Here is a 25469-nt window from a genome sequence, read left to right as displayed (position 1 = left end):
TTCTTAATTGCCCCTCTCCTCTTTTTATTTGCCTATATATGCCTCTCTTTTGACCAATCAGATATTTTAATCTATTGTTCATCCATTTAGGATCATTTTTGTTTGATCTGATTTCCCTATTTGGAACATAATTTGACTGAGCAGCTAGAACTATGCCCTGGAAAGCGTCATATCGGCATTCATCACCACCTACCTGACCCTTAGTCAGGTCATTCCAGTTCAGCCCACCTAAGTAATTTTTCAGTCCTATGAAATCAGCCAAGCGAAAGTCAGGAACGGAGACTTGATTGCCATTATTAGGGGAATTCCATGATATATTAAAACCGAGTGATTTGTGATCACTTTCCCCAAGCTCATCATCAACCTCAAGATTATTAATTAGTGTTTCCCTACTGGCAAGAACCAAGTCAAGGAGGTTATTTCCCCTAGTTGGCTCTGTCACAAACTGTTAAAAAAACAATCCTGGATCGTATCAAGAAAGTCACCTGACTAAATTTCCTGTCAAATTGCTCCAGTCAATCTGTCTATAGTTGAAATCTCCCATTAGCACAACATTTTCGTACGTAGATGTCTTACGAATTTCGTCCCATAGAAGTTTACTGCACTCCCTATCAAGATTTGGTGCCCTGTAAATCACACCCAAAATCAGTTTTTCTCGGCCCTCGAGAAGCTGTAACCAAACAGATTCAGTGGCCGACGCTTCTAATTTTATATCTTGTCTAATATAACAATTTAAATTGTCTCTGACATACATCGCTACTCCACCACCCTTCCTGTTGACCCTGTCAGTGTGGAATAATTTATAGCCTTGTATGTGACATTCAGAGGGCATCTCTCTATCTTTCAGATTGAGCCAGGTCTCTGTTATAGCAATAATATCTATGTTTCCTGCACTTGCAATTAATCTTAGCTCATCTATCTTATTTCTTACACTCCTGCTATTAGTATAGTAAACCTTAAGGGAGCTAGTCCCTTGCTGCCCCCCTTTATTTGCTGATCTGATCTATTGTCTTTATAACTTCATGCTGAATGCCTTTTATACATTTACTGTTTCCAACCCTAGTGTTACAACATGCTTGTTTCCCACACACACCCATACCTCTATCTTCTATCAGTTTAAAATCATAGGCATTTCACCAATGGCCTTGTCAATTGAGTTTGCAAGTGCTACCACCCCAGCCCCAGAGAGATGTACCCCATCCCTTGCATACATATCATGTTTGCCATAAAAGTTGTTCCAGTTGTCAACGAATGGGATTGCAAGTTCCTTGCAGTATCTGTCTAGCCAGAAATTTACACCAATTGCCGTAGACAACCATTCATTTCCTACTCCCCTTCTAGGCAAGATGCTACATATGATTGGGACCCCTCCCTTAGACTTAATGAAATCTATAGCTGACCTGTACTTATCTAGCAGCTCTTCTCTCCTACCCTTCCCAATATCATTTCCACCAGCACTGAGACATAATGGGCTTGCTCCCATTACCTGACATGATATTATCCAGCCTGTTAACTATGTCCCCAACACCAGCTCCAGGGAAGCACACTATCTCTCATCTTCTTATTCCTATTACAAAAAGCACGGTCAATATATCTTACCTGAGAGTCACCAACCACAAGAATGCGCTTACCTCCATTAGCAGGGGCAGTAGTACCCTTACCTTCACTGGCCACTGAAGTACATTCATCCTGAAGAACAGAGAAGCGATTTCCTACCTTCAGATCTTCACTCTTAACTTTCCTTATTCTGATTCTCCTCCCATTACTGATTACCACTCGCCACTTGTAGCAGGTGCTGGACTGCACCTCACTGCTGGTAGCCGTTGCTACCTCCCCACCTCCAGCCTCCTCACAGCGAGAGACTGCACCTCACTGCTAGAAGCCTCATTCCCCACAACTCCAGCCACCTCACACTCTCCCAGATCCATTGAGGTGGACCTTCAGCCTCCTAATCTCCTCCTGGAGAAGCAAGACCTCCTCCTTCAACTCTCCAACCTCAATTTTTAAAACACTGCAGAAGCAAGTCATGCTTTGTAACCGTCCACGCTAATCCCTAAAGCATGTCATTAATGACTTCGATCTTGGATAATTGACGCACTGACCTACATAATTATTAATTTCCGAGATTTCATTTGTATTCTCTCGAGTAAGGAAAAAGTAAGTGAAAAATGGTTCACATTTCTTACCACTGACGGGAAGCTGATTCCAGGGGAGTGAACAAGGATTTAGCATATCGTAGTAGGAACAGTTTCGATGTTAATTGTAATGGGGAACGGTAAACCCGTAGGGATTATACTGCGCCTGTGATTGGGGGGGGGAGAGGAAGGCATTCAGGCTTAACTCGGGGAATTGGTGCATAGATGCAATTCTCTAGATCAAGAGCCCCTTACCAGCATCAAGGAACCTGCTTCGAGGGATTTCGATCCTAGGTGTTGCAAACAGTGTCCTTTCCCCCTCAACTCTGAATAAATGCCTTAGAAAACCGACAAGTTGATAAATGAGACATTTGTGCAACATTTATCTTCATTATGGAACCTTTCGCCAGCCAGTGGCTTCTTCAGTCCAATGCAGAGAAAGGTAAAAGGTAAGGATTATTATCAGTTATAATCAAAACTAATCGCTAAATCCACCAGGGTCATACAGTTCGAGGTAATCAGTCCCTCAGCCTGGAGTCTGTGTTCAGTCCAAGATTGATGGAACCAACACATCGACTCCAGGCTGAGGGACTGATTACCTAAAACTCATCACCTTCCTCAGATTCATAAGATTACTCTCACCTCTTGATGCTTCTATAAATTCCTATCTTCTCTCCCAAAACATGTTTTAGCCTATTATTCATCCATTTAGGATCATTTCCATTCGAACATTTCTTTATACCCCTTCAACTTCTCACCTGGTTACTTTTACCAGTAATTTTTAGTCACTTAACACTAATTACTACTAGGCAGAACATTCTCACTTTACTGTAAAAAACACTTAAATATGCAACAAGTAACATTAACATTCTTATGTTCTATTTCTAACGTGAGAATTTCTGCAATATTCGTTAAGGATAATTAAATGGTATATAGTATTTTAATTTAATTTCTTTGTCAGTCAATACACCCAACACTGTTTAGCCATCAATATACTAAGTTCACATAGGATAAGGTGTTTCATAAATCATTTATCGAATTGAATATAATACGAAAATGAGCACTGCAAAATTTACACAATCTCGTTAATTAAAATTCATATAAAACTTAACTGTAAGAAACAGATAAATGATAATTTCCTAAAATTACTGATGCGTGTGAGAATCAGATTTCACAAATGCTCATCTCCTAAACAAATTAACAAAGACATTAGACCCTGTAAAAAACATTTTCTAATTATTGTAGGAGGATTCCCATGTGCTTTGGAAATAAATCAATTAAATAAAAGCCTATTTGGACTAACTGGTAACGGTGCCTCAACCGTGAAGATGTGCAACAAATAAGACTATAATGTAGTATGGAAAAACTTTATAAACTGGCAAACTTTTACATGTTTATTTATAGTCTTTCATTCTGCTTTAGATTTTATTTGCTCTGGTTTGTCGGTATTCACATACCATTACGGTTACACTGAAGACTTGTGAGCTGGAAGCCAGAGCTGTTCTGCTCCACAGACCCGCCCGTCCATAGCCTCAACAGCAGCGTGAATTATTATTACAATCAAGGGGGAAGCGCTAAACCCGGAGGATTATACAGCGCCTGGGGGGGGGGGGGGATGTGGAAGGCATTCAGGCTTAATTTGGGGAACTGGAGCACAGATCCAATTCCCTAAATCAAGAGCCCCTCACCAACATCAAGGAACCTTCCTTGAGGGGACAGTAGCGTGAAAATATTGACTGATGTAAAGCACCAAAATGTAATAAATCTGACTAATGGCACAAATAAACCCACATTAAGAAACTCAAATGCAAGTTATTTCGACCTGCTAAGAATGTCAAAGAAGGACCTGATGGATAACCAAAATGTGCGCTTTCGTCTTCTGTTTTATTTTCTCTGTGCGGGTTCCTTTGTAACCTGACTAAGCAGTAAGGGACAATTTTATTGTCCTAATTATCACAGGACAAAGATAATCACAGTTCCGTAAATAATAAGCAAAGTCTCGTAATATAAAGTCGAGGAGCTGTCACTGGAGGCGAGAACAAACTTTCAGAATACGAGTTTCCTTGCCAATGATACACAATGCTTAATATTTGTGCAACCTTGAGAAGCAATGGTGTTAAAACAATGATCACCCAGTATAGCGAGACTCTCTGTAGTACTATGTTTTGTGTACCCCTTACTAGTTTGAGCATTTTTGTGAATATAATAAATGTCTACTGAATATCAGTGCATTTTCTAACAAAATGTGCTGGATAAATAAAAAAGTATACCCACTGCATTGTTGTAATCCGTGTGGAATTACTGTACAGCTTCAAAAAAAGCAAATTAATACAATACTTAAAAAATGAGTACAAAACTTCAAAAAACTCTTCCGTAGCCCCATACGCAACAAAATTTAACAATTCAAAAATAGTAAAATGAAACGACCCAAAATATACTGAATCAGTATCTGGACAAAGTGAAATACGAAGCTTAAATTTTCTGTTCTAAAATAGTTTAATTATTAAAAAGAATATTTAAATCGTTAATAAAACAAAAGGTGAAGATTGAGACACTTGTGCAACATATGGGAATCTTTATTCAGGAATAAAGATTCCCAAATGTTGCACAAGTGTCTCAATCTTCAACTTGTCGGCTTTTCAAACCATTCATCACAAAAAAGGTTTTTCCAGCCCCTCTTAAGTCTGGCGGCATAAAAATTCTCAATGTAACTATTATCCAATGTTAGTTCTTGGCATCAAATTTCCTTGCATGGTATTATTATTATTATTATTATATAATCAAAAAGAAGCGCTAAGCCACAAGGGCTATACAGCGCTGCAGGGTAGGGAAGGAAGCGAGGGTATTGGATGGCAGAAGGGAGGAGGGATGATCAGTAGGTTACAGAAAACAGCGGGGCAGGGGAGAGTACGGGGGTAGGGGGTAGCAAAAGATTGAAGTAGAAAGGGCTGAAGGTATCAGAATTTGTGAAGTAAGTCAGTTGTTGTCAAAAAGTCAATGAGAGTGTCTGGATGAAAGGTGGGTCCATCAGCGAGAAGGGAAGGTAGAGCAGCAGAGCGAAGACGACGACGGAGGTAAATTCTGCGTGCTTCCTTGCATGGTAAAAAAAAAAAAGTATATATAAAAATACAAACACTACCTTACTAAGAAAAATAACATCAGTTCGGTTGATCCATTTGAAGCAACACTTTTCAAGATATGATGTCTGTTTCCATTTTCAAACAACTGCCAGGCGAGTTAACAGTTATTGGACAAGGATGCAACAAATTCCCAAATACACGAGAAACAATGGAAAAGATTCGCCACACTGCTCTCCGCGCTGACAAAGATCTCCAAACAAAGATTAGAGTTAGAGACGAGATATGCGCTGAACAAGCTTTTATTGTGATAACTTTTAGCTCTGTGCAGAGGGAAGCATTGTAAAACTCTGTCCATCAATGTACTTCAACCTCGAGATTGGAAGTGAATGAATTACTGTAAAGTCTGACTGTTTTGCTAGAAAACTTACAATTACATTGTGCGAAGTACCCAGATTTATCTGAGGACGAAAGCTTAATTTTAAGGACGATGTTTCACCCAACACTGGGACTTTTTCAAGTTATACATTGCACATGCAATGTGACAATATATACCAAAAGGTCAGGTGAAGGTAGGCTCGTCATAATTTTAGCATCTAAGGATCGCTCACCAAGCTGGTTCTAAAGGAGCCGCTGACGCATGCTTAGGCACCTACCTGATCATACCCAGCTCAGCTTTCCCGCCATATATTGTGTTCATGCATTTTGTATTGGATCGAAAAAAATCTTGTGAGCGTCTACTAAGTATTGCATATGTGATATTCCACAGTTTGCAGGATTTTCATACCCGTACTTGTGCAAGGATATGAATAACTGAGTGGTAACGATGTCAGGATGCTGGGTAACTTATATCCTGAATGTTATGACTTCAAACTCATTTATACATACGAAACTCGCTCATACATATTAGAAAAAATGTAAACACGAACATTTTATTGGAAACGTTTTGTTTTTTGGAACTTGGTCACTGCAAATGCTTACATGGATAGGAAAACAAAGGCTTAAATAATCAGGAAGGGACCCGACTGTGGTGAGGTTTGCGTCTAGTGAAGTCACCTGATACAGCCGCTAGGTAACTTACCGCTAAACCGAAATCTCACTGGCACACAAGTACCTTACTTCTCAGGGTTATATATTACTACCCACATATGAGGTCCCAGGACTAACCGTTTCCAATAAAGTACTTGCGATCCCATTTTAACTTTTTCCTACTATTTGTTGGTATCATATCGCTATTACAACAAATATAGCATGGCCTCCTCATCCAGATTAGATTCCTAAACAGTGTCGTTTTAAAACATTTTAATTAAAAAAAATCAATATCAGTAGAAGCAATGACATTGAAATAGAACTCTTAACATCTTCACGAATATTTAACTTTTAGTTAACGAGAAACTGAATGCTACTATTATCATCCCATTCATTAGATGAGCATTTGCCATTGCAACTAATAGTAATTCTGGCTATACTGTTAACTTTAAACTTCATGGCTTCTCCTACGCTTAATTTTGCTTGGCAATACTTCACCAATTTCATGAGCACGCGCCATATGATTCTTCAGGTTGTCGTGACGGCTAAAAGAGCAATCACAGTTGGTGCACCTGAAACGTCGATTTGCACCATGTGAATCTTTGTGTCTGTAAAGATGTCCCGATGAGGCCACTTTAATGCCACATTTTTCGCATGTTGACTTATGTCCAAGCTTGAAGACTCGTGACTGTGAAGGATGAGAACCGTCTTCATCTTCTGCGTCGTTCTGGTCCTCACTACACATTGTGCTCCCAGGATAAACCTGACTAACTTGACTGCCATTCATAGAGGGCATACAGGGTGAGGGAGCAGCCCGAGCAGCGGTGGACGACAAATTACCGAATAAACGGAAGGAAGAAGAGTTAGTGGAAACAGAGCGTGAAGAAATCTGAGAATACGCTTTGGCTCTGGAAGTTGTAAACATGGGATTAGATGGGTGACCGACATTATGTGCAGAGATATCAGTTTGTGGATGTATGGTGGAAAATGTAGGGAGAGGAGACCGAGGAAAAAGGGGCTCAAAGGTAGGGCTTGGAGAGTCGCCGAAGATACCAATACTGTTGTAAGTCCGGGGATGTGGCTGACAAGTATTGTCAAATGTTTTCGCTGTGGCAGTAGACAAAACTGTCGGCTGATAGGCGTGCGGTAAACCTTGCGAGTGGCTGAGCATTTGTGCAGGATCAGTGTTATACATGCAACCAGGAGGATGAGCAAACGACTGCTGAAGTTTTCCAGGTGGCTCGGCCTTCAGTAAGCTCCTGCTGTGCTGCAGCTGATGGAAGGATGGAAGTGATTTACTGTCAGGGGCTGTTGACACGTAAGAAGCATTTGAACTGTCAGTGGCTTCACCCTCATATGGCACATAATATCCCATTTGATGAGATCCTGCTGCTGTTGACGTTCCTGCCACTTGGTTATAATAGCCAAGTTGCTGGCCATTTGGGAGGGCGGCTGCTTGGTATCGAGACGGGAACGTGTACTGATTACCGTCATATTTACCATAAGCTTGCGGGGTGTGCGACCCTGGCCCGAAGGTAGGATGAGGAGAGAGAGAGACGGAGTGAGCGCCTGGGCTGTTTGAAGAGTATCCAGAACTGTCAGAGTCGCGTATGACTGAACCAGTAGGACTAATAGGGACGTGGTTGGCAGAGCCGGGGTCAATGTAACTAGTGGAGTCAGTGGACATTGCTGGGCCGCCGAAGAATTGCACACTCTTGTTCAGAGCTGGAGATAAACCAACGTTATAAGTGTTGAAGTGTGATTGGTTTTCGGTTACCGGTCTTTCTGCAAGAGAAAAATTACAGTTAATCTCATATCTAAAGCCATCATGAAGTAAAAAAAAATTAATTTAAATGTATTACAACATTATTATATAGGGAATTACCCGTAAGTATTCAAGAAAACACAAAAACACGAATATATCTACTAGTGCATGCAATTCACTCTTGTATTTGTCTTACATTCTTAGAACTACTCACTGTATTCCAGTCAGTGATGCTACTTTAAACCAATTGTTGCCAGCTATACCTTAGGAATTTTATACACCTTAATCATATTTTCAATTTGTGTACTTCAGTCACGTGTAGATGAACGGTTCAGAGAACCAACAAGTTGATAAGTTAGACACATGTGCAACACTTGGGTATCGATTAGGGTCACAAGTGACATGGTCCTTAGACAAATAGATAAATAAAAACCTAACAAATCCCCAGGCCCTGATGAACTGTATGCAAGGGTTGTAATGGAATGTAAAGAGCAGCTTGGTAGGTAAGACACAAAGGCAACAGTTAGGCAACTTTATTCCGAAACGTTTCGCCTACACAGTAGGCTTCTTCAGTCGAATACAGAATTTGAGGCAGGAACAGTGGAGATGTGAAGACGATGTAATCAGTCCATCACCCTTGAAGTCGTAGAATTTGAGGTTGTCAGTCCCTCAGCCTGGAGAGTTCAGTTCCATAGTCAGGAACTATCTGAAGATCAAGCGACAGTGCGGAGACTTAAATACTGTCGGAAGTAGTAGTAGTAGTAGTGAGAATGTAGCCACTGATAGGTCAGGTCCCTCTCAGATCCAACAGTTCTCACTTGAAAGGGTTGTCCAAGGTGTTTTCTGTACCAAGAGGCCTACTGTGTAGGCGAAACGTTTCGGAATAAAGTTGCCTAACTGTTGCCTTTGTGTCTTACCTACCAACCTGTCGGTATTTTATACCATTTTGATGTTCAAAGAGCAGCTTAGCAAACCTCTGGCTAATCTTTTCAACATATCACTACAGACTTGAATGGTGCCAGATAAGTGGAAAATGGCAAATGTGATACCTATTTTCAAAGCAGGTGACAGCTTCGAACTATAGACCAGTGAGCCTAACCTTCATAGTGGGAAAATTTATGGAATCAATAATTGCCGAGGCAGTTCGTAGCCACCTTGAAAGCATAAATTAATCAACGAATCTCAGCATGGTTTTACAAAGGGGCGTTCCTGCCTTAAGAATTTATTAATTTTTATCACTAAGGTATTTGAGGAGGTAGATCATGGTAATGAATATGATATTGTGTACATGGATTTCAGGGTCCCACATCAGAGATTATTGAGGGAAATTAAAGCACATGGAATAGGAGATTTTTTCCTGGATCGAGGCATGGTTGACAAATAGGCAGCAGAGAGTTTGCATGAATGGGGAGAAATCGGAGTGGGGAGGCGTCACGAGCGGTGTTCCACAGGGGTCAGTGTTGGGCCCGTTGTTGTTGTTCACAATCTACATAAACGACATTGTGGAAAAAGACACTTATGTACAGTTCAGGACATTTATTGAAGATAACTTTTCGCCACGAGTGGCTTCTTCAGTCCTAATACAGAGAAAACATGTGTATATATATAGTGGCAGGAGTCAGGTGACGCGTGGTGGTGGTGGTGGTGGTGGTAGTAGTAGTAATGGAACTAAGGAGGTGACTCCTGCCACTATATATATATATACATGTTTTCTTAGTTTTCTCTGTATTAGGACTGAAGAAGCCACTCGTGGCGAAACGTTTCCTTTAATAAATGTCCACATCTTGTAGGTATCACCATACCATTTCCTCATAAACGACATTTATGAGGGCATAAAGAGCGACATCAGCAAGTTTGCCGATGACACCAAAATAGGCCGTCGAATTCATTCTGACGAGGACATTAGAGCACTCCAGGAAGATTTGAATAGACTGATGCAGTGGTCGGAGAAGTGGCAGATGCAGTTTAATATAGACAAATGCAAAGTTCTAAATGTTGGACAGGAAAATAACCATGCCACAAACTAAATAATGTAGATCTTAATATTACGGATTGCGAAAAAGATTTAGGAGTTCTGGTTAGCAGTAATCTGAAACCAAGACAACAGTGCATAAGTGTTCGCAATAAAGCTAATAGAATCCTTGGCTTCATATCAAGAAGCATAAATAATAGGAGTCCTCAGGTTGTCCAACTCTATACATCCTTGTTGTTAGGTAAGACACATATGCAACAGTTAGACAACTTTATTCCGAAACGTTTCGCCTACACAGTAGGCTTCTTCAGTCGAATACAGAAAGTAGGCAGGAACAGTAGAGATGTGAAGACGATGTAATCAGTCCATCACCCTTGAAGTCGTAGAATTTGAGGTTGTCAGTCCCTCAGCCTGGAGCAGTTCAGTTCCATAGTCAGGAACTATCTGAAGATCAAGCGACAGTGCAGAGACTTAAATACTGTCGGAAGGAGAGGTGCAGAGTAGTAGTAGTAGTAGTAGTGAAAATGTAGCCACTGAGAGGTCATGTCCCTCTCAGATCCAACCCTTTTTCACTTGAAAAGCTTGTCCAAGGTGTTTTCTGTACCAAGATGCCATGTGTTGCAGTGTCTGACAGGATGAACATCAAAATGGTATACTGCAACACATGGCATCTTGGTACAGAAAACACCTTGGACAAGCTTTTCAAGTGAAAAAGGGTTGGATCTGAGAGGGACATGACCTCTCAGTGGCCTCTCACTACTACTACTACTACTACTACCCTGCACCTCTCCTTCCGACAGTATTTAAGTCTCTGCACTGTCGCTTGATCTTCAGATAGTTCCTGACTATGGAACTGAACTGCTCCAGGCTGAGGGACTGACAACCTCAAATTCTACGACTTCAAGGGTGATGGACTGATTACATCGTCTTCACATCTCTACTGTTCCTGCCTACTTTCTGTATTCGACTGAAGAAGCCTACTGTGTAGGCGAAACGTTTCGGAATAAAGTTGTCTAACTGTTGCATATGTGTCTTACCTAACAACCTGTCGGTATTGTATACCATTTTGATGTTCCTTGTTTAGGCCTCATTTAGATTATGCTGCACAGTTTTGGTCACCGTATTACAGAACGGATATAAATGCTCTGGAAAACATACAAAGGAGGATGACAAAGTTGATCGCATGTATCAGAAATCTTCCCTATGAGGATAGACTGAGGTCCCTGAATCTGCACTCTAGAAAGGCGTAGAATCAGGGGGGATATGATTGAGGTGCAAAAATGGAAGACAGGAATAAATGAAGGGGATGTAAATAACGTGCTGGAAATATCTAGCCTAGACAGGACTCGCAGCAATGGTTTTAAGTTGGAAAAATTCAGATTCAGGAAGAATATAGGAAAGCACTGGTTTGATAATAGAGTTGTGGATGAGTGGAACAAACCCCCAAGTTGAAATTAAGACACGTGTGCAACATCTGGGTATCTTTGTTGTAGACGTTTCCCCATCCAGTGGCTTTATCAATACAAATTCCAGGACATAACTTGAAGACAGTAGGACTATATACAGAAGATGAGGTAATCAGTTCCTCAACATTAAAATGGTATAAAATACCGACAGGTTGTTAGGTAAGACATATGCAACAGTTAGGTATCTTTATTTCGAAACGTTTCGCCTACACAGTAGGCTTCTTCAGTCGAGTACAGAAAAGTTGATAGAAGCAGAAGAGACTTGAAGACGATGTAATCAGTCCATCACCCTTAAAGTTTTGAGGTGCTCAGTCCCTCAGTCTGGAGAAGAGTATTGTCTGAAACAATATGGAGTTGAAGTGACAGGAAGGAGCCTTATATAGCGCCAGGAGGCGAGACGTAGGTCACTAGTATAAGGCTATATAAGGCTCCTTTCTGTCACTTCAACTCCATATTGTTTCAGACTATGGAACAATGCTCTTCTCCAGACTGAGGGACTGACCACCTCAAAACTTTAAGGGTGATGGACTGATTACATCGTCTTCAAGTCTCTTCTGCTTCTATCAACTTTTCTGTACTCACTGAAGAAGCCTACTGTGTAGGCGAAAAGTTTCGAAATAAAGATACCTAACTGTTGTATGTGTGTCTTACCTAACAACAGTTCCTCAACCTTGGAGTAGGTGCGAAGAGCACCGTAGTCGTGGAGATTCTCCACGACTACGGTGCTCTTCGCACCTACCCCAAGGTTGAGGGACTGATTACCTCATCTTCTGTACATAGTTCTACTGCCTTCAAGTTATGTCCTGGAATTTGTATTGATGAAGCCACTGGATGGCGAAACGTCTACAATAAAGATACCCAGATGTTGCACACGTGTCTTAATTTCAACTTGTCGGTCTTATATACCATTATTGCACAAACCCCCAAGTACATTTATAGAGGCTAAAACGTTGTGAAGTTTTAAAAATAGGTTAGATAAATACATGTGTGTGTGTGTGTGTGTGTGTGTGTGTGTGTGTGTGTGTGTGTGTGTGTGTGTGTGTGTGTGTGTGTGTGTGTGTGTGTTGGACCTGATTAGCTTATGCTACTAGGCCGGTTGCAGTGTTCCTTCCTTAAGTGAATGTGACCTGACCTGATTAGGTTGGGGCATTGGCTTAAGCCGGTAGGACACTTGGACCTGCCTCACATGGGCCAGTAAGCCTGCTGCAGTGTTCCTTCTTTTTTATGTTCTTTATTGAGGAAACTTTTCGCCACACAGTGGCTTCATCAGTCCATACAAAGGAGAACGGTCAAGAACAGGAGGGACTGATTACCTCAAACTACTCCCGTTCTCCTTTGGACTGATGAAACCACTGTGTGGCGAAACGTTTCCTCAATAAAGATACCCAAGTGTTGCACATGTCTAGTATAACTTCAGTCACATCTTATGCTCTGCGCTTATCTAGATTATCTAATTCCAGCGACTGATCATGTAGATCAGTGGTTCCCAAACTTTTTCAGCTTGTTACCCAATTTAACATGCCACATAAAGCATGTTACCCCTTTCACAAAATGTTGTTATTATTGATATATATGGCTAAACGTGAACGTATACAGCCTTGCATACTCTGCTAATCCTAGCAAAACCATTGAAAACGTAAGAACCACACATACATTATATATAAAATTAATAATAGCTACAAATTCACAGTAACAGTGGGTAAATACTAACTATATACTGCACAGGGCAGTACACATACATACCAGCTTATGTCTACCTCGGCTGATGCTCACATATAAACTGACAGTGTGAAATAGAGGCAGCCTCAGGAAGTGGGTGACGCGTACTGGACAGGTCGATCTGGGCTACTGAGTGACTTTTGTCCTGAAGCATACTTGTCAAAATACTTTTGGGTTTCCACACACTTAGCTATATATTTCTTCTTTTCTAATACTGTATATTAGTTTTTGATGTTTATTGTTATTTGGTTTAACTTTATTACTTACTTATAATAGGTTTACTTTACAACTTTATATACTAAGACAAAGTTAACAATAATCCTCATACCGGGTACCGCATTGTTTTCTTGATTTTCAGAATTCATAACTTTTTTTCTGTCACCCCTCCATTACCCCCCAAAAATGGTTAAATTACCCCCAGGGGGTAATTTACCCCCAGTTTGGGAACCACTGATGTAGATGAATGGTTCAGAGAACCGACATGTTGATAAATTAGACACATGTGGCAACTCTTGGGTATCTTTATTGAGGAAACGTTTCGCCACACAGTGGCTTCATCAGTCCATACATAGGAGAAACTTGAAGAACAGGAGGAGAATGAGGTAATCAGTCCCTCAACCTTGAGTCGATGTGTTCAGTCCATCAATCTTGAGTAGAATATACTCAAGATTGATGGACTGAACACATCGACTCAAGGTTGAGGGACTGATTACCTCATTCTCCTCCTGTTCTTCAAGTTTCTCCTATGTATGGACTGATGAAGCCACTGTGTGGCGAAACGTTTCCTCAATAAAGATACCCAAGAGTTGCACATGTGTCTAATTTATCAGCGACTGATCATACTGGGAATTAATTGCGTGTTCGTTAACATTTCTTTTCCTTCTGTATGATGGATACCAAGCATAACTGGGATACAAAAAAGGTTTTAAAAATATCTAGTAATAAAGTTGGTAGAATTACCGACAATATGTAAAGTAAAAGGACACAAGTGCAACTAATGTGACATTTGTTGTGGCAACGTTTCGCTCTCCAGGAGCTTTATCAAGCCATTACCCTTGATAAAGCTCCTGGAGAGCGAAACGTTGCCACAATAAATGTCACATTAGTTGCACTTGTGTCCTTTTACTTTACATAAAAATATCTAACAAAACAATGACAAAAATAATTAAAGGATATAGGAAATTTCTTACAAAAGAAATAGTTTCGAATATTAAGATAAATGGTTTAGAAAATAGAAATTCGTAAAAAAGTTTAGCCAGCCAGTGGCTTCATCAGTCCAATACAGAGAAAAAACAGTGAAAAATGAAAAAGTGAGGTAATCAGTCCCTCAGGTTGGAGATGATATATTCGGGCCATCTTCTATCAAGACAGACTGAACATATCTCCAGGCTGAGGGACTAATTACCTCACCGTTCTCTATATTGGAATGACGAAGCCTCTGGCTGGCGAAACGTTTCCAGAATAAAAAATACCAGTGTGTTGCACAACTGTCGTTCATCAATTGATTCAGATGCCAACAAGTACGATATAAAACACGAGTGTTGCACTCGAATATTTATTGAAGAAGTGTTTCTTTGAGAAAGATTTTGGAGTCCAATGGTTTGAATGAAAAGGTTCCTCGCGAGAGAAATGTCACAAATATACTGGAACAAACAAATAACCCGCACAGAGAAACCTTCGATGACGTTCCGGGCCGCCTTGGACCATTTACAGTCACACTGACTTTGTAAATGGTCCAGGTCGGACCGAAATGACGTCGTATGTTTCTCTTTTCTATACAAGGGTTATTTGTGTATTGTTCCAGTCACGATTTTGTGCCTTGTTCTTTACTGGAACAACACAAGTCCTCATTCTGTAGAATGTAAGAAATTTGCAAGCAGAGCCATTAATTAAAGTATTAAAGTTAGAATTACCAACAATATGTTAGGTAAAAGGACAAGTGCAACTAATGTGACATTTTAATGTGACAACGTTTGTCTCCCCAGGAGCTTTGTCAAGGGAAATATAAACACATATGCAGTATAATGAGATCCTTTATTGACAACGTTTCACCCACACAGTGGGCTTTTTCAAGTCACACACAGATCTGTGTGACACTTGAAAAAGCCCACTGTGTGGGTGAAACGTTGTCAATAAAGGATCACATTATACTGCATATGTGTATATTTCCACTGTGTCGGTATTTGATACCATTTATTTCCATCCAGCTTTGTCAAGCTCGACAAGCTCCTGGAGAGCAAAACGTCGCCACAAAGTGTCACATTAGTTGCACTTGTTTACTTTTACCTAACAGCTTTAAAATGGGCTAGATAGGTATACCGAGTGAGTTTAATGTCTATTATGCACCCCATACCCATGGAAATATAAACACATATGCAGTATAATGTGATCCTTTATTGACTACGTTTCGCCCACACTGAGCTTTTTCAAGTCACAAACAGATCTACCTGGGGTGGAAGGGACGCGAGTATTTATAGTCAGGTTCAGAATGCTGAGGTCAGGTGGAGAATGCTGCATCTGATGATGCAGTCTAAAATCTTGGGTAGCTTGGAAAGGAGATTGGATAAGTTTGTGAGCAGACCTTCCAGTGTTCTTCCATTCCTGTGTTCTTATGTGGGATAGCGATGAAGAAGTTTCTTGGCAAGTGGTTCAGCTATGTTATAGAAGCCACTATTCTGGTTGAAGTTGTCCGATATAGAAATAAGTGATGATTCCAGGATTCTTCGGTATTGAGTGTTGTCTTCTGTGGCGATAAGTCTTGAGTTTCTGTAGTTTATCAAGTGGTTGTGTGAATTACGGTGTTGTACACAGGCATTGGTTGTGTCGTCAGACCTGCTTGCGTACTGGTGTTCTCCACCTGACCTCAGCATTCTGAACCTGACTATAAATACTCGAGTCCCTTCCACCCCAAGACCATCCGCATTCCTCCAAACACACTCTTCACTCCGAACTTCCACCCAATCACACAATGTCTTATTATATTATTTTATTTATTATCACACTGGCCGATTCCCACCAAGGCAGGGTGGCCCGAAAAAGAAAAACTTTCACCATCATTCACTCCATCACTGTCTTGCCAGAAGGGTGCTTTACACTACAGTTTTTAAACTCCAACATTAACACCCCTCCTTCAGAGTGCATGCACTGTACTTCCCATCTCCAGGACTCAAGTCCGGCCTGCCGGTTTCCCTGAATCCCTTCATAAATGTTACTTTGCTCACACTCCAACAGCACGTCAAGTATTAAAAACCATTTGTCTCCATTCACTCCTATCAAACACGCTCATGCATGCCTGCTGGAAGTACAAGCCCCTCGCACACAAAATCTCCTTTACCCCCTCCCTCCAACCTTTCCTAGGCCGACCCCTACCCCGCCTTCCTTCCACTACAGACTGATACACTCTTGAAGTCATTCTGTTTCGCTCCATTCTCTCTACATGTCCGAACCACCTCAACAACCCTTCCTCAGCCCTCTGGACAACAGTTTTGGTAATCCCGCACCTCCTCCTAACTTCCAAACTACGAATTCTCTGCATTATAGTCACACCACACATTGCCCTCAGACATGACATCTCCACTGCCTCCAGCCTTCTCCTCGCTGCAACATTCATCACCCACGCTTCACACCCATATAAGAGCGTTGGTAAAACTATACTCTCATACATTCCCCTCTTTGCCTCCAAGGACAAAGTTCTTTGTCTCCACAGACTCCTAAGTGCACCACTCACTCTTTTTCCCTCATCAATTCTATGATTCACCTCATCTTTCATAGACCCATCCGCTGACACGTCCTCTCCCAAATATCTGAATACGTTCACCTCCTCCATACTCTCTCCCTCCAATCTGATATTCAATCTTTCATCACCTAATCTTTTTGTTATCCTCATAACCTTACTCTTTCCTGTATTCACCTTTAATTTTCTTCTTTTGCACACCCTACCAAATTCATCCACCAATCTCTGCAACTTCTCTTCAGAATCTCCCAAGAGCACAGTGTCATCAGCAAAGAGCAGCTGTGACAACTCCCACTTTGTGTGATTCTTTATCTTTTAACTCCACGCCTCTTGCCAAGACCCTCGCATTTACTTCTCTTACAACCCCATCTATAAATATATTAAACAACCACGGTGACATCACACATCCTTGTCTAAGGCCTACTTTTACTGGGAAAAAATTTCCCTCTTTCCTACATACTCTAACTTGAGCCTCACTATCCTCGTAAAAACTCTTCACTGCTCTCAGTAACCTACCTCCTACACCATACACTTGCAACATCTGCCACATTGCCCCCCTATCCACCCTGTCATACGCCTTTTCCAAATCCATAAATGCCACAAAGACCTCTTTAGCCTTATCTAAATACTGTTCACTTATATGTTTCACTGTAAACACCTGGTCCACACACCCCCTACCTTTCACAAAGCCTCCTTGTTCATCTGCTATCCTATTCTCCGTCTTACTCTTAATTCTTTCAATTATAACTCTACCATACACTTTACCAGGTATACTCAACAGACTTATCCCCCTATAATTTTTGCACTCTCTTTTATCCCCTTTGCCTTTATACAAAGGAACTATGCATGCTCTCTGCCAATCCCTAGGTACCTTACCCTCTTCCATACATTTATTAAATAATTGCACCAACCACTCCAAAACTATATCCCCACCTGCTTTTAACATTTCTATCTTTATCCCATCAATCCAGGCTGCCTTACCCCCTTTCATTTTACCTACTGCCTCACGAACTTCCCCCACACTCTCAACTGGCTCTTTCTCACTCCTACAAGATGTTATTCCTCCTTGCCCTATACACGAAATCACAGCTTCCCTATCTTCATCAACATTTAACAATTCCTCAAAATATTCCCTCCATCTTCCCAATACCTCTAACTCTCCATTTAATAACTCTCCTCTCCTATTTTTAACTGACAAATCCATTTGTTCTCTAGGCTTTCTTAACTTGTTAATCTCACTCCAAAACTTTTTCTTATTTTCAACAAAATTTGTTGATAACATCTCGCCCACTCTTAAATGCTACAAATTCGGCCACGACAAAAACACATGCACATCTACACAAGTCTGCTGCAGATGTTCAGCAACTGGCCACTTCTGGAATTCTTGCAACCTCCCCCTTAAATGTTCTAACTGCGGCGGGTCACACACTGCAGTTGCAAATTCCTGCCCTTCTAGAAAGCACATTCTCTCCTCCGTCAGAGCAAGCCAACCTCCCTCCCTCCCCATCCCCTCCCCTTCCTTACCTCCCTCCCCTACCCCCAATGCCTGGGCCTCCCCACGCACTTGGTCTACCTCTTCTACTCTACACACATCAAACACCAACACAGACTACAAGCACTTCTTCTACAACCACACTAGACTACAAAACTAACTGTCAACTTGACACTGCTGCCCACTGCGATGGTAATCTCACAAGCTTACCAATCAGACTACTCACATGTCCTTAACCTAATCTTGTCTGCTAACAATCTTCCCTCTTTAATTATCCCTCCTTCCTGCTTCTCTTCCAAGCCTCCTACAACCTCTCCCTCCTTCCTCTCTCCCACCCCCCCACTTCCTACTCCCACCAGCTCTCCTCCTCCCCTACCTCTCTTCACTACTTCTACACCTCCCACCAACACCCCTACTGCTACTGCTACGACCACCCCTCCCCCCATTTCCTTACCCACTTCATCCCCTTCCAAAGCTTCCACTTCCTCATACCTTACCAAAACTTCCACTTCCTCTGCATCTACCTTCGCCCACTCCACCACAACCAAAACCTCATCCAGGTCCAACCCCACCTCCTCCAGACAAAATCCACTCAAACCTAAACCTGCCCCAACTTCTGACGGACAGACCAAAGAACATAAAAACAGATCCATTTCTTCCTTCCCCTCCAGGAAACGGGTCCGTAGCACCTACAAACACACATCCACTGATGGCACCACTATCACGGGCTTTAATCCAAACTCCTCCCCCGACATTAACTTTGCTAAGACGAAACCATTAAATCACGTTTAAGGTGATTCAGTTCAACGTACGTTCTTACTTTACAATTAGACACCTACTGGCCGAGCTCCTTGAAGCAGAGAGGCCAGATGTTTTGCTAAACAGTACCTGCCTCAAAGCCCCTCAATGTATCCGCCATTATGGTTATACTGCACTACAGTCCCCCTATGATCCCCACGATGGGGTTGCCATCCTTGTCAATTCCAACATAAAACATGAATTTCTCCCAATCCCTTTTATTCACCAACACTGTCTTGCGGTCAGAATACACACCCACCTTGGCCCCTTTATCTTTTTCACCACCTATGCTCGCCCAAACACTACTCTCAACATACACGACCTCTCCTTAGTCTTCAACTACACCAACACACCAACTTACCTACTAGCTGACATGAATGCCAAACACACCGCCTTTCATCACACCAGTAACAACCAACTTGGTCACCAATTATTCAACTTCACAAACCATAAACACCTAATTCATCTTGCCCCAGACTTCAATACCTTCTTCAACCGCACGGGCCAAGGCAAACCAGACATCATTCTGGCAAACCGAGCCAGCTCTCTATTTCAACATTACATCTCACCTGGCCCTATTATAGGCTCTGATCACATTCCAGCCATCTTGCACATCTCCTCCAACCCTATCCTCATTCCAACCACACCTTCATTCTCCTACAAGAACGCTGACTGGGAGGCTTTCAAACAACACAGACAATATTAATCTCACCTATGACTACAACAACAAACCTATCTCTGACATCGATACTCAACTTGATCTCACCCAGAACACCATTACACAAGCAGCCAACATCGCAATACCAAAGAAAACTCACACCACTCGTTATTCCTTCAAACCGTCACTCAGAACAAGAAGACTAATTATCTGCTATCACAACCGCTTCCTCTACAACACACAGATTTAATCAAGTCCGATTAGATCTCACTTACCTTAGAAACAACATTTTACACAGCCTAGACCAAGACCACAACAATCACTGGTCACAACTAATACAACAAGCAGACAAGCAGCCTATTAAAAACACTAAAGCCTTCTGGAACTTTATCAAAAAAATCAGAGGCACTACTCCCACCAACAAATTCAAACATCACCCACAACAACACACACATCTCAGACCCACAGGCTGCTACCAACATCTCAAACACATCTGGGAGAACATCTTCCACCCTCACCCACCTCGCCCTAACGTTATTCAACACATTCAGAACATAGAACACTGGAACACTGCACACACACAAGAAACAACACCAGACAGCCACATACATCTAGACACTCTTACCTCCTCCCAAGAACTCGACACTCCTTTCACCAACACAGACATTAAAACTCTCCTCAGACACCTTCCTCAAAAGGCTCCTGGTGCCTCTGGCCTAAACCATATCCTGAAACACCTTCCTGACTCTATCATTACTGCCTACACAAACCTCCTCAATGCCTCCATTGCCTCTGGATACTTCCCTTCCCTCTTCAAAGCTGCTACTGCTATCCTCCTTCCTAAACCCAATAAAGACCACTCTGACCCTAGAAACTATCGCCCAATCAGCCTCCTCGAAACTTTAGGAAAACTCTTTGAAAAACTCATTAATCATCGCCTTCGCAGATACCTGGAACATAATTCTCTACTTTCAGATGGCCAGTTTGGCTTCAGAACACACACATCCACACAGGATGCCATTAACATCATTCTCAACTACATCCACATAAACACAAAACAAAGAAACAGGACAGCCCTGGTTGCAAAAGACGTTGAAAAAGCTTTTGACACTGTGGCACGAGGGGCTCAAGTACAAACTCTGCACTAACTTCAACCTGCCTCTCAATACTCGTAAACTCCTCTGCAACTTCCTAGACGGCTGTACCATGAGAATCAAATTCCAAGGCTGTTACTCTGACTACTTCACACTAAATGCTGGAGTACCCCAGGGATCTGTCCTTTCCCCTACCCTCTACATTTTATACACTAACGACATTCCAACACCTGTATACCACAACTCCATCACACTAGCCTATGCAGACGACATTACACAACTTATCACTCATGCCAATATAGATACACTCGCACAAAACACAAAATGAGGTTGACAGGATAGCCATCTGGGAACAAAAATGGAGGATCAAAACCAATGCAGCAAAATCCAGCATTACGTATTTTAACTACAGGAAACGTGATCCTCCATTACCTGTCGAACTCAGAACAGCTGACACTCGCACTTACTTCCCTATCACACAATCTGTCACTGTCCTTGGCGTTAATCTTGACTACCTTCTTCGTTTACACGGACACATTCACTCAAGGCATGCAATAGCTAGTAAGGCCCTTGCGGGCCTCTACAAGCTGAAACATGCCTCTCAACGCACCAAACTACACCTCTACAAATCCCTAATACGTCCTCTGATAACTTACTCTCCTCTAGCCCTCTCTCTTGCAGCAAAAACAAACTTACTTAAACTGCAGCGTGTCCAGAACAAGGCGCTGCACTGTGTGCTTGATGTCAGATGGGAGGACTTCGCCACAAGCGAGTCTCTCCATGCCCAGTTAGACATCCCTGCCATGAATCTGTACTGGAAGAGGCTCAGTGACAGACAGATAGACAAACTTGAGACACGACATGACTACTGGACCTCTCTCCTTGAAGACATTCGCAGACCCACAAACCAACACAACCTTTTCTACTCCTTGCATGATCCTGCTCCTAACCCTACTTACAAATAACCTTGGATCCGCTGACAGGTACCTTCTAAGACAGGTACCATTCTCTGACCCACGTTCGCCTTAGCATTTTTGGGTTAAGACATGGCTCAGTTCTGCACTCCTCTCTAGCTCTAAACGTCGCATGTCCCTTACTCCCAGCTCACCCCACCGGAGTCCCAACAGAAGAACCTGAATTTCTCTTTTCAATATCTGCCCCACGATCGCCTTTGCTGCTGGGTTAAGCCCTGGCTATTTCTACGACTAAGAGCACTCCTCTTCAGCACTATTCTTCGTCTGTCCCGTCTTCCCCGCTCATCCCATTTGGGATCTTACCTGAACTTTCGTTCGTTCGTACCCCAGGTAGATCTGTTTGTGACTTGAAAAAGCTCACTGTGTGGGCGAAACGTAGTCAATAAAGGATCACATTATACTGCATGTGTGTTTATATTTCCATTGTGTCGGTATTTTATACCATTTATTTCCACCCCATACCCATCCTGTGGCCGGTAATCACAGATTGAGTGTGACTGGGTCGTAGGAGTTTTCCCCAACATGGGCCGGAAAGTCTTGCCATACTCTTTCTTGTGTTCTCAAAACTGGGGAGAAGCAATGCAGTAGGCCTAGTGGCCCATGCTAGGCAGGTCCAACCCACACCCACCCACACCCACTCGTGCACCTGTCCAACATGGTTTTCAAGTTATGGAAATTTCTCTCTTCAGTGACTGGAAGTTTGTTCCATGTTTCTACAATTATATTGCTAAACCAGAACCCTCCTACATCCCTTCCAAATTCTAAATTTTTCCCATCGTGAATCCATTTGTTTACCATTATTACTGTGCGTGTGATGTGTCCTGGGGCTATGAAGGTGGCTGCCGTGCGAGATAAAGTTGGTTTCTTCGGTCTGGTGTGTGAAAGTCTTTCTTGAGGTGATCACACCGTACAGGTCCTTGCTGACATAATTTGTGATGTCTTCTCGTACATTTTCTGTAATGGGTAAGATATTAAGAAACTTCATCTTCTGACAATGAACTTAACAATCTCTAAGTTGAAAGATGTGTGAACATGCAAGTTGAAATAAAATAGGGCATTTTATAGCATTATGAAAACTGTACAAATGACAACTTTTCGCTTGATATACAAGCGAAATTTATGTAAATATTTATATTTATCCTACACACCGATCGCCTCCCATCAAGCTAAGTGACTAGGGAAAAAAAATCACCATCACTTACGTCATTACTGTCTTACCAGAGGCGTGCAGACACGACAACTCAGATGCCACTCTGGACTGTAAATATTCCCATCCGTCCTTCAGAGTGCAGGCACTATTTCCCACCCCAAGGATTCAAACCCATCTAACCTGTTTCCTTTAAGAACATAAGAACGAAGGAACACTGCAGAAGGCCTACTGGCCCATGCGAGGCAGGTCCAAGTCTTCTACCGGCTTAAGCCAATGCACCCAACCTAGTCAGGTCAGGTCACATTGACTTAAGGGAGGAACACGGCAACCGACCTGGTAGCACAAGCTATCAGGTCCAACTCACACCCACCCACATCCACTCATGTATTTATCCAACCTATTTTTAAAGCTACACAACGTTCTGGCCTCTAACTGTACTTGGGAGTTTGTTCCACTCATCCACAACTCTATTACTAAACCAGTACTTTCCTATGTCCTTCCTGAATCTGAATTTTTCCAACTTAAAACCATTGCTGCGAGTCCTGTCTAGGCTAGATATTTTCAGCACACTATTTACATCCCCTTTATTTATTCCTGTCTTCCATTTATACACCTCAATCATATCCCCCCTAATTCTACGTCTTTCTAGCGAGTGCAGATTCAGGGCCCTTAGTCTATCCTCAGGGAAGGTTTCTGATACATGGGATCAACTTTGTCATCCTCCTTTGTACATTTTCCAGAGAATTTATATCCATTCTGTAATACGGTGACCAAAACTGTGCAGCATAATCTAAATGAGGCCTAACCAAGGAGTTGAAGAACAACCTGAGGACTCCTATTATTTATGCTTCTTGATATGAAGCCAAGGATTCTATTAGCTTCATTGCGAACACTTATGCACTGTTGTCTTGGTTTCAGATTACTGCTAACCAGAACTCCTGAATCTTTTTCGCAATCCGTAATATTATGATCTACATTATTTAGTTTATATGTGGCATGGTTATTGTCCTGTCCAACATTTAGAACTTTGCATTTGTCTATATTAAACTGCATCTGCCACTTCTCCGACCACTGCATCAGTCTATTCAAATCTTCCTTGAGTGCTCGAATGTCCTCGTCAGAATGAATTACGCACACTCCAAGCGCACAGGATATGATTGAGGTGTATAAATGGAAGACAGGAATAAATAAAGGGGATGTAAATAGTGTGCTGAAAATATCTAGCCTAGACAGGACTCGCAGCAATGGTTTTAAGTTGGAAAAATTCAGATTCAGGAAGGATATAGGAAAGTACTGGTTTGGTAATAGAGTTGTGGATGAGTGGAACAAACTCCCAAGTACAGTTATAGAGGCCAGAACGTCGTGTAGCTTTAAAAATAGGTTGGATAAATACATGAGTGGATGTGGGTGGGTGTGAGTTGGACCTGATAGCTTGTGCTACCTGGTCGGTTGCCGTGTTCCTCCCTTAAGTCAATGTGACCTGACCTGACTAGGTTGGGTGCATTGACTTAAGCCGGTAGGAGACTTGGACCTGCCTCGCATGGGCCAGTAGGCCTTCTGCAGTGTTCCTTCGTTCTTATGTTCTTACACACATTCCTAATAGGCAAATATCAAACAAATGAACCTAAATGGATAAATAATAGACAAACATCTTTTAGGTGAATAAAAAATGAGAGGCCTGGTCACAGACCGGGCCGCGGGGGCGTTGACCCCCGAAACTCTCTCCAGGTAATACCCCCGGCCGGGATTGAACCCGCGGTCATAGTCTCAAAACTCCAGCCCGTCGCGTTAGCCACTAGACCAGCTAGCCACAATAAGATTCATCCAACTAGGTATATTTCTACACCATAGGAAAGTTAGCACAGGCACCTCTGTGGTGTAGAAATGTACCTAGTTGGATGAATCTTATTGTGGCTAGCTGGTCTAGTGGCTAACGCGACGGGCTGGAGTTTTGAGACTATGACCGCGGGTTCAATCCCGGCCGGGGGTATGGTTTGTTTGCAATCGTGTCATTACGATTTCTTGAGTCATGTTGAGAGGCTCACCTTGTGAATCAATATATTTATTTTAAGACGGAAGTAAAAAAAATATAAAGAAGATTTCAAACTTAGGTTGTGAGGGAATCAAAAACCTGCCTCAAGAGTTTCCCCTTCAGGTATATAGGAACAAGATTAGAAAAGAAAGATAAAAGTGTACCATTTTAAACACTTATTTCCTTTCTGTTTTCAGACAAGAGGACACAAATTAAATACCATAAATCATTTATATTATAGGTCAGGGCAAAAATAAATTATGCAAGATCAGTCACTAGTTATATGGTCCTCAAACAAATATATAATTAAAACCAAATAAGTCATGAGGCCCTGACGGCCTGTTTTGGAGGGTTATAAAGGAATATAAGGAGGAA

The 25469-nt window shown here is 42.0% G+C and overlaps 1 protein-coding gene across 2 annotated transcripts in view; it reads right to left on the bottom strand.

The window, feature by feature from the left end:
• Positions 1-3068: 3068 nt before the first annotated feature.
• The window catches only part of LOC138855133 (uncharacterized), a 31897-nt gene continuing 9496 nt past the window's right edge, over positions 3069-25469 (bottom strand). For both annotated transcript variants that reach the window (XM_070102576.1, XM_070102631.1), the window contains 2 exons: positions 22708-22866; positions 3069-8026 (listed from right to left, as the gene is read on the bottom strand). In XM_070102576.1, coding sequence (XP_069958677.1) covers positions 6690-8026; positions 22708-22866 — 1496 coding nt within the window. In that variant the 3' untranslated portion in view covers positions 3069-6689. The remainder of the gene's footprint in view (positions 8027-22707; positions 22867-25469) is intronic.

This window comes from Cherax quadricarinatus, chromosome 1 (genome assembly GCF_038502225.1).
Source record: "Cherax quadricarinatus isolate ZL_2023a chromosome 1, ASM3850222v1, whole genome shotgun sequence".
Classification (NCBI taxonomy): Eukaryota; Metazoa; Arthropoda; class Malacostraca; order Decapoda; family Parastacidae; genus Cherax; species Cherax quadricarinatus.
The sequence above is the reverse complement of the archived record's forward strand: the minus strand, read 5'-3'. Positions and strand labels throughout refer to the sequence as shown.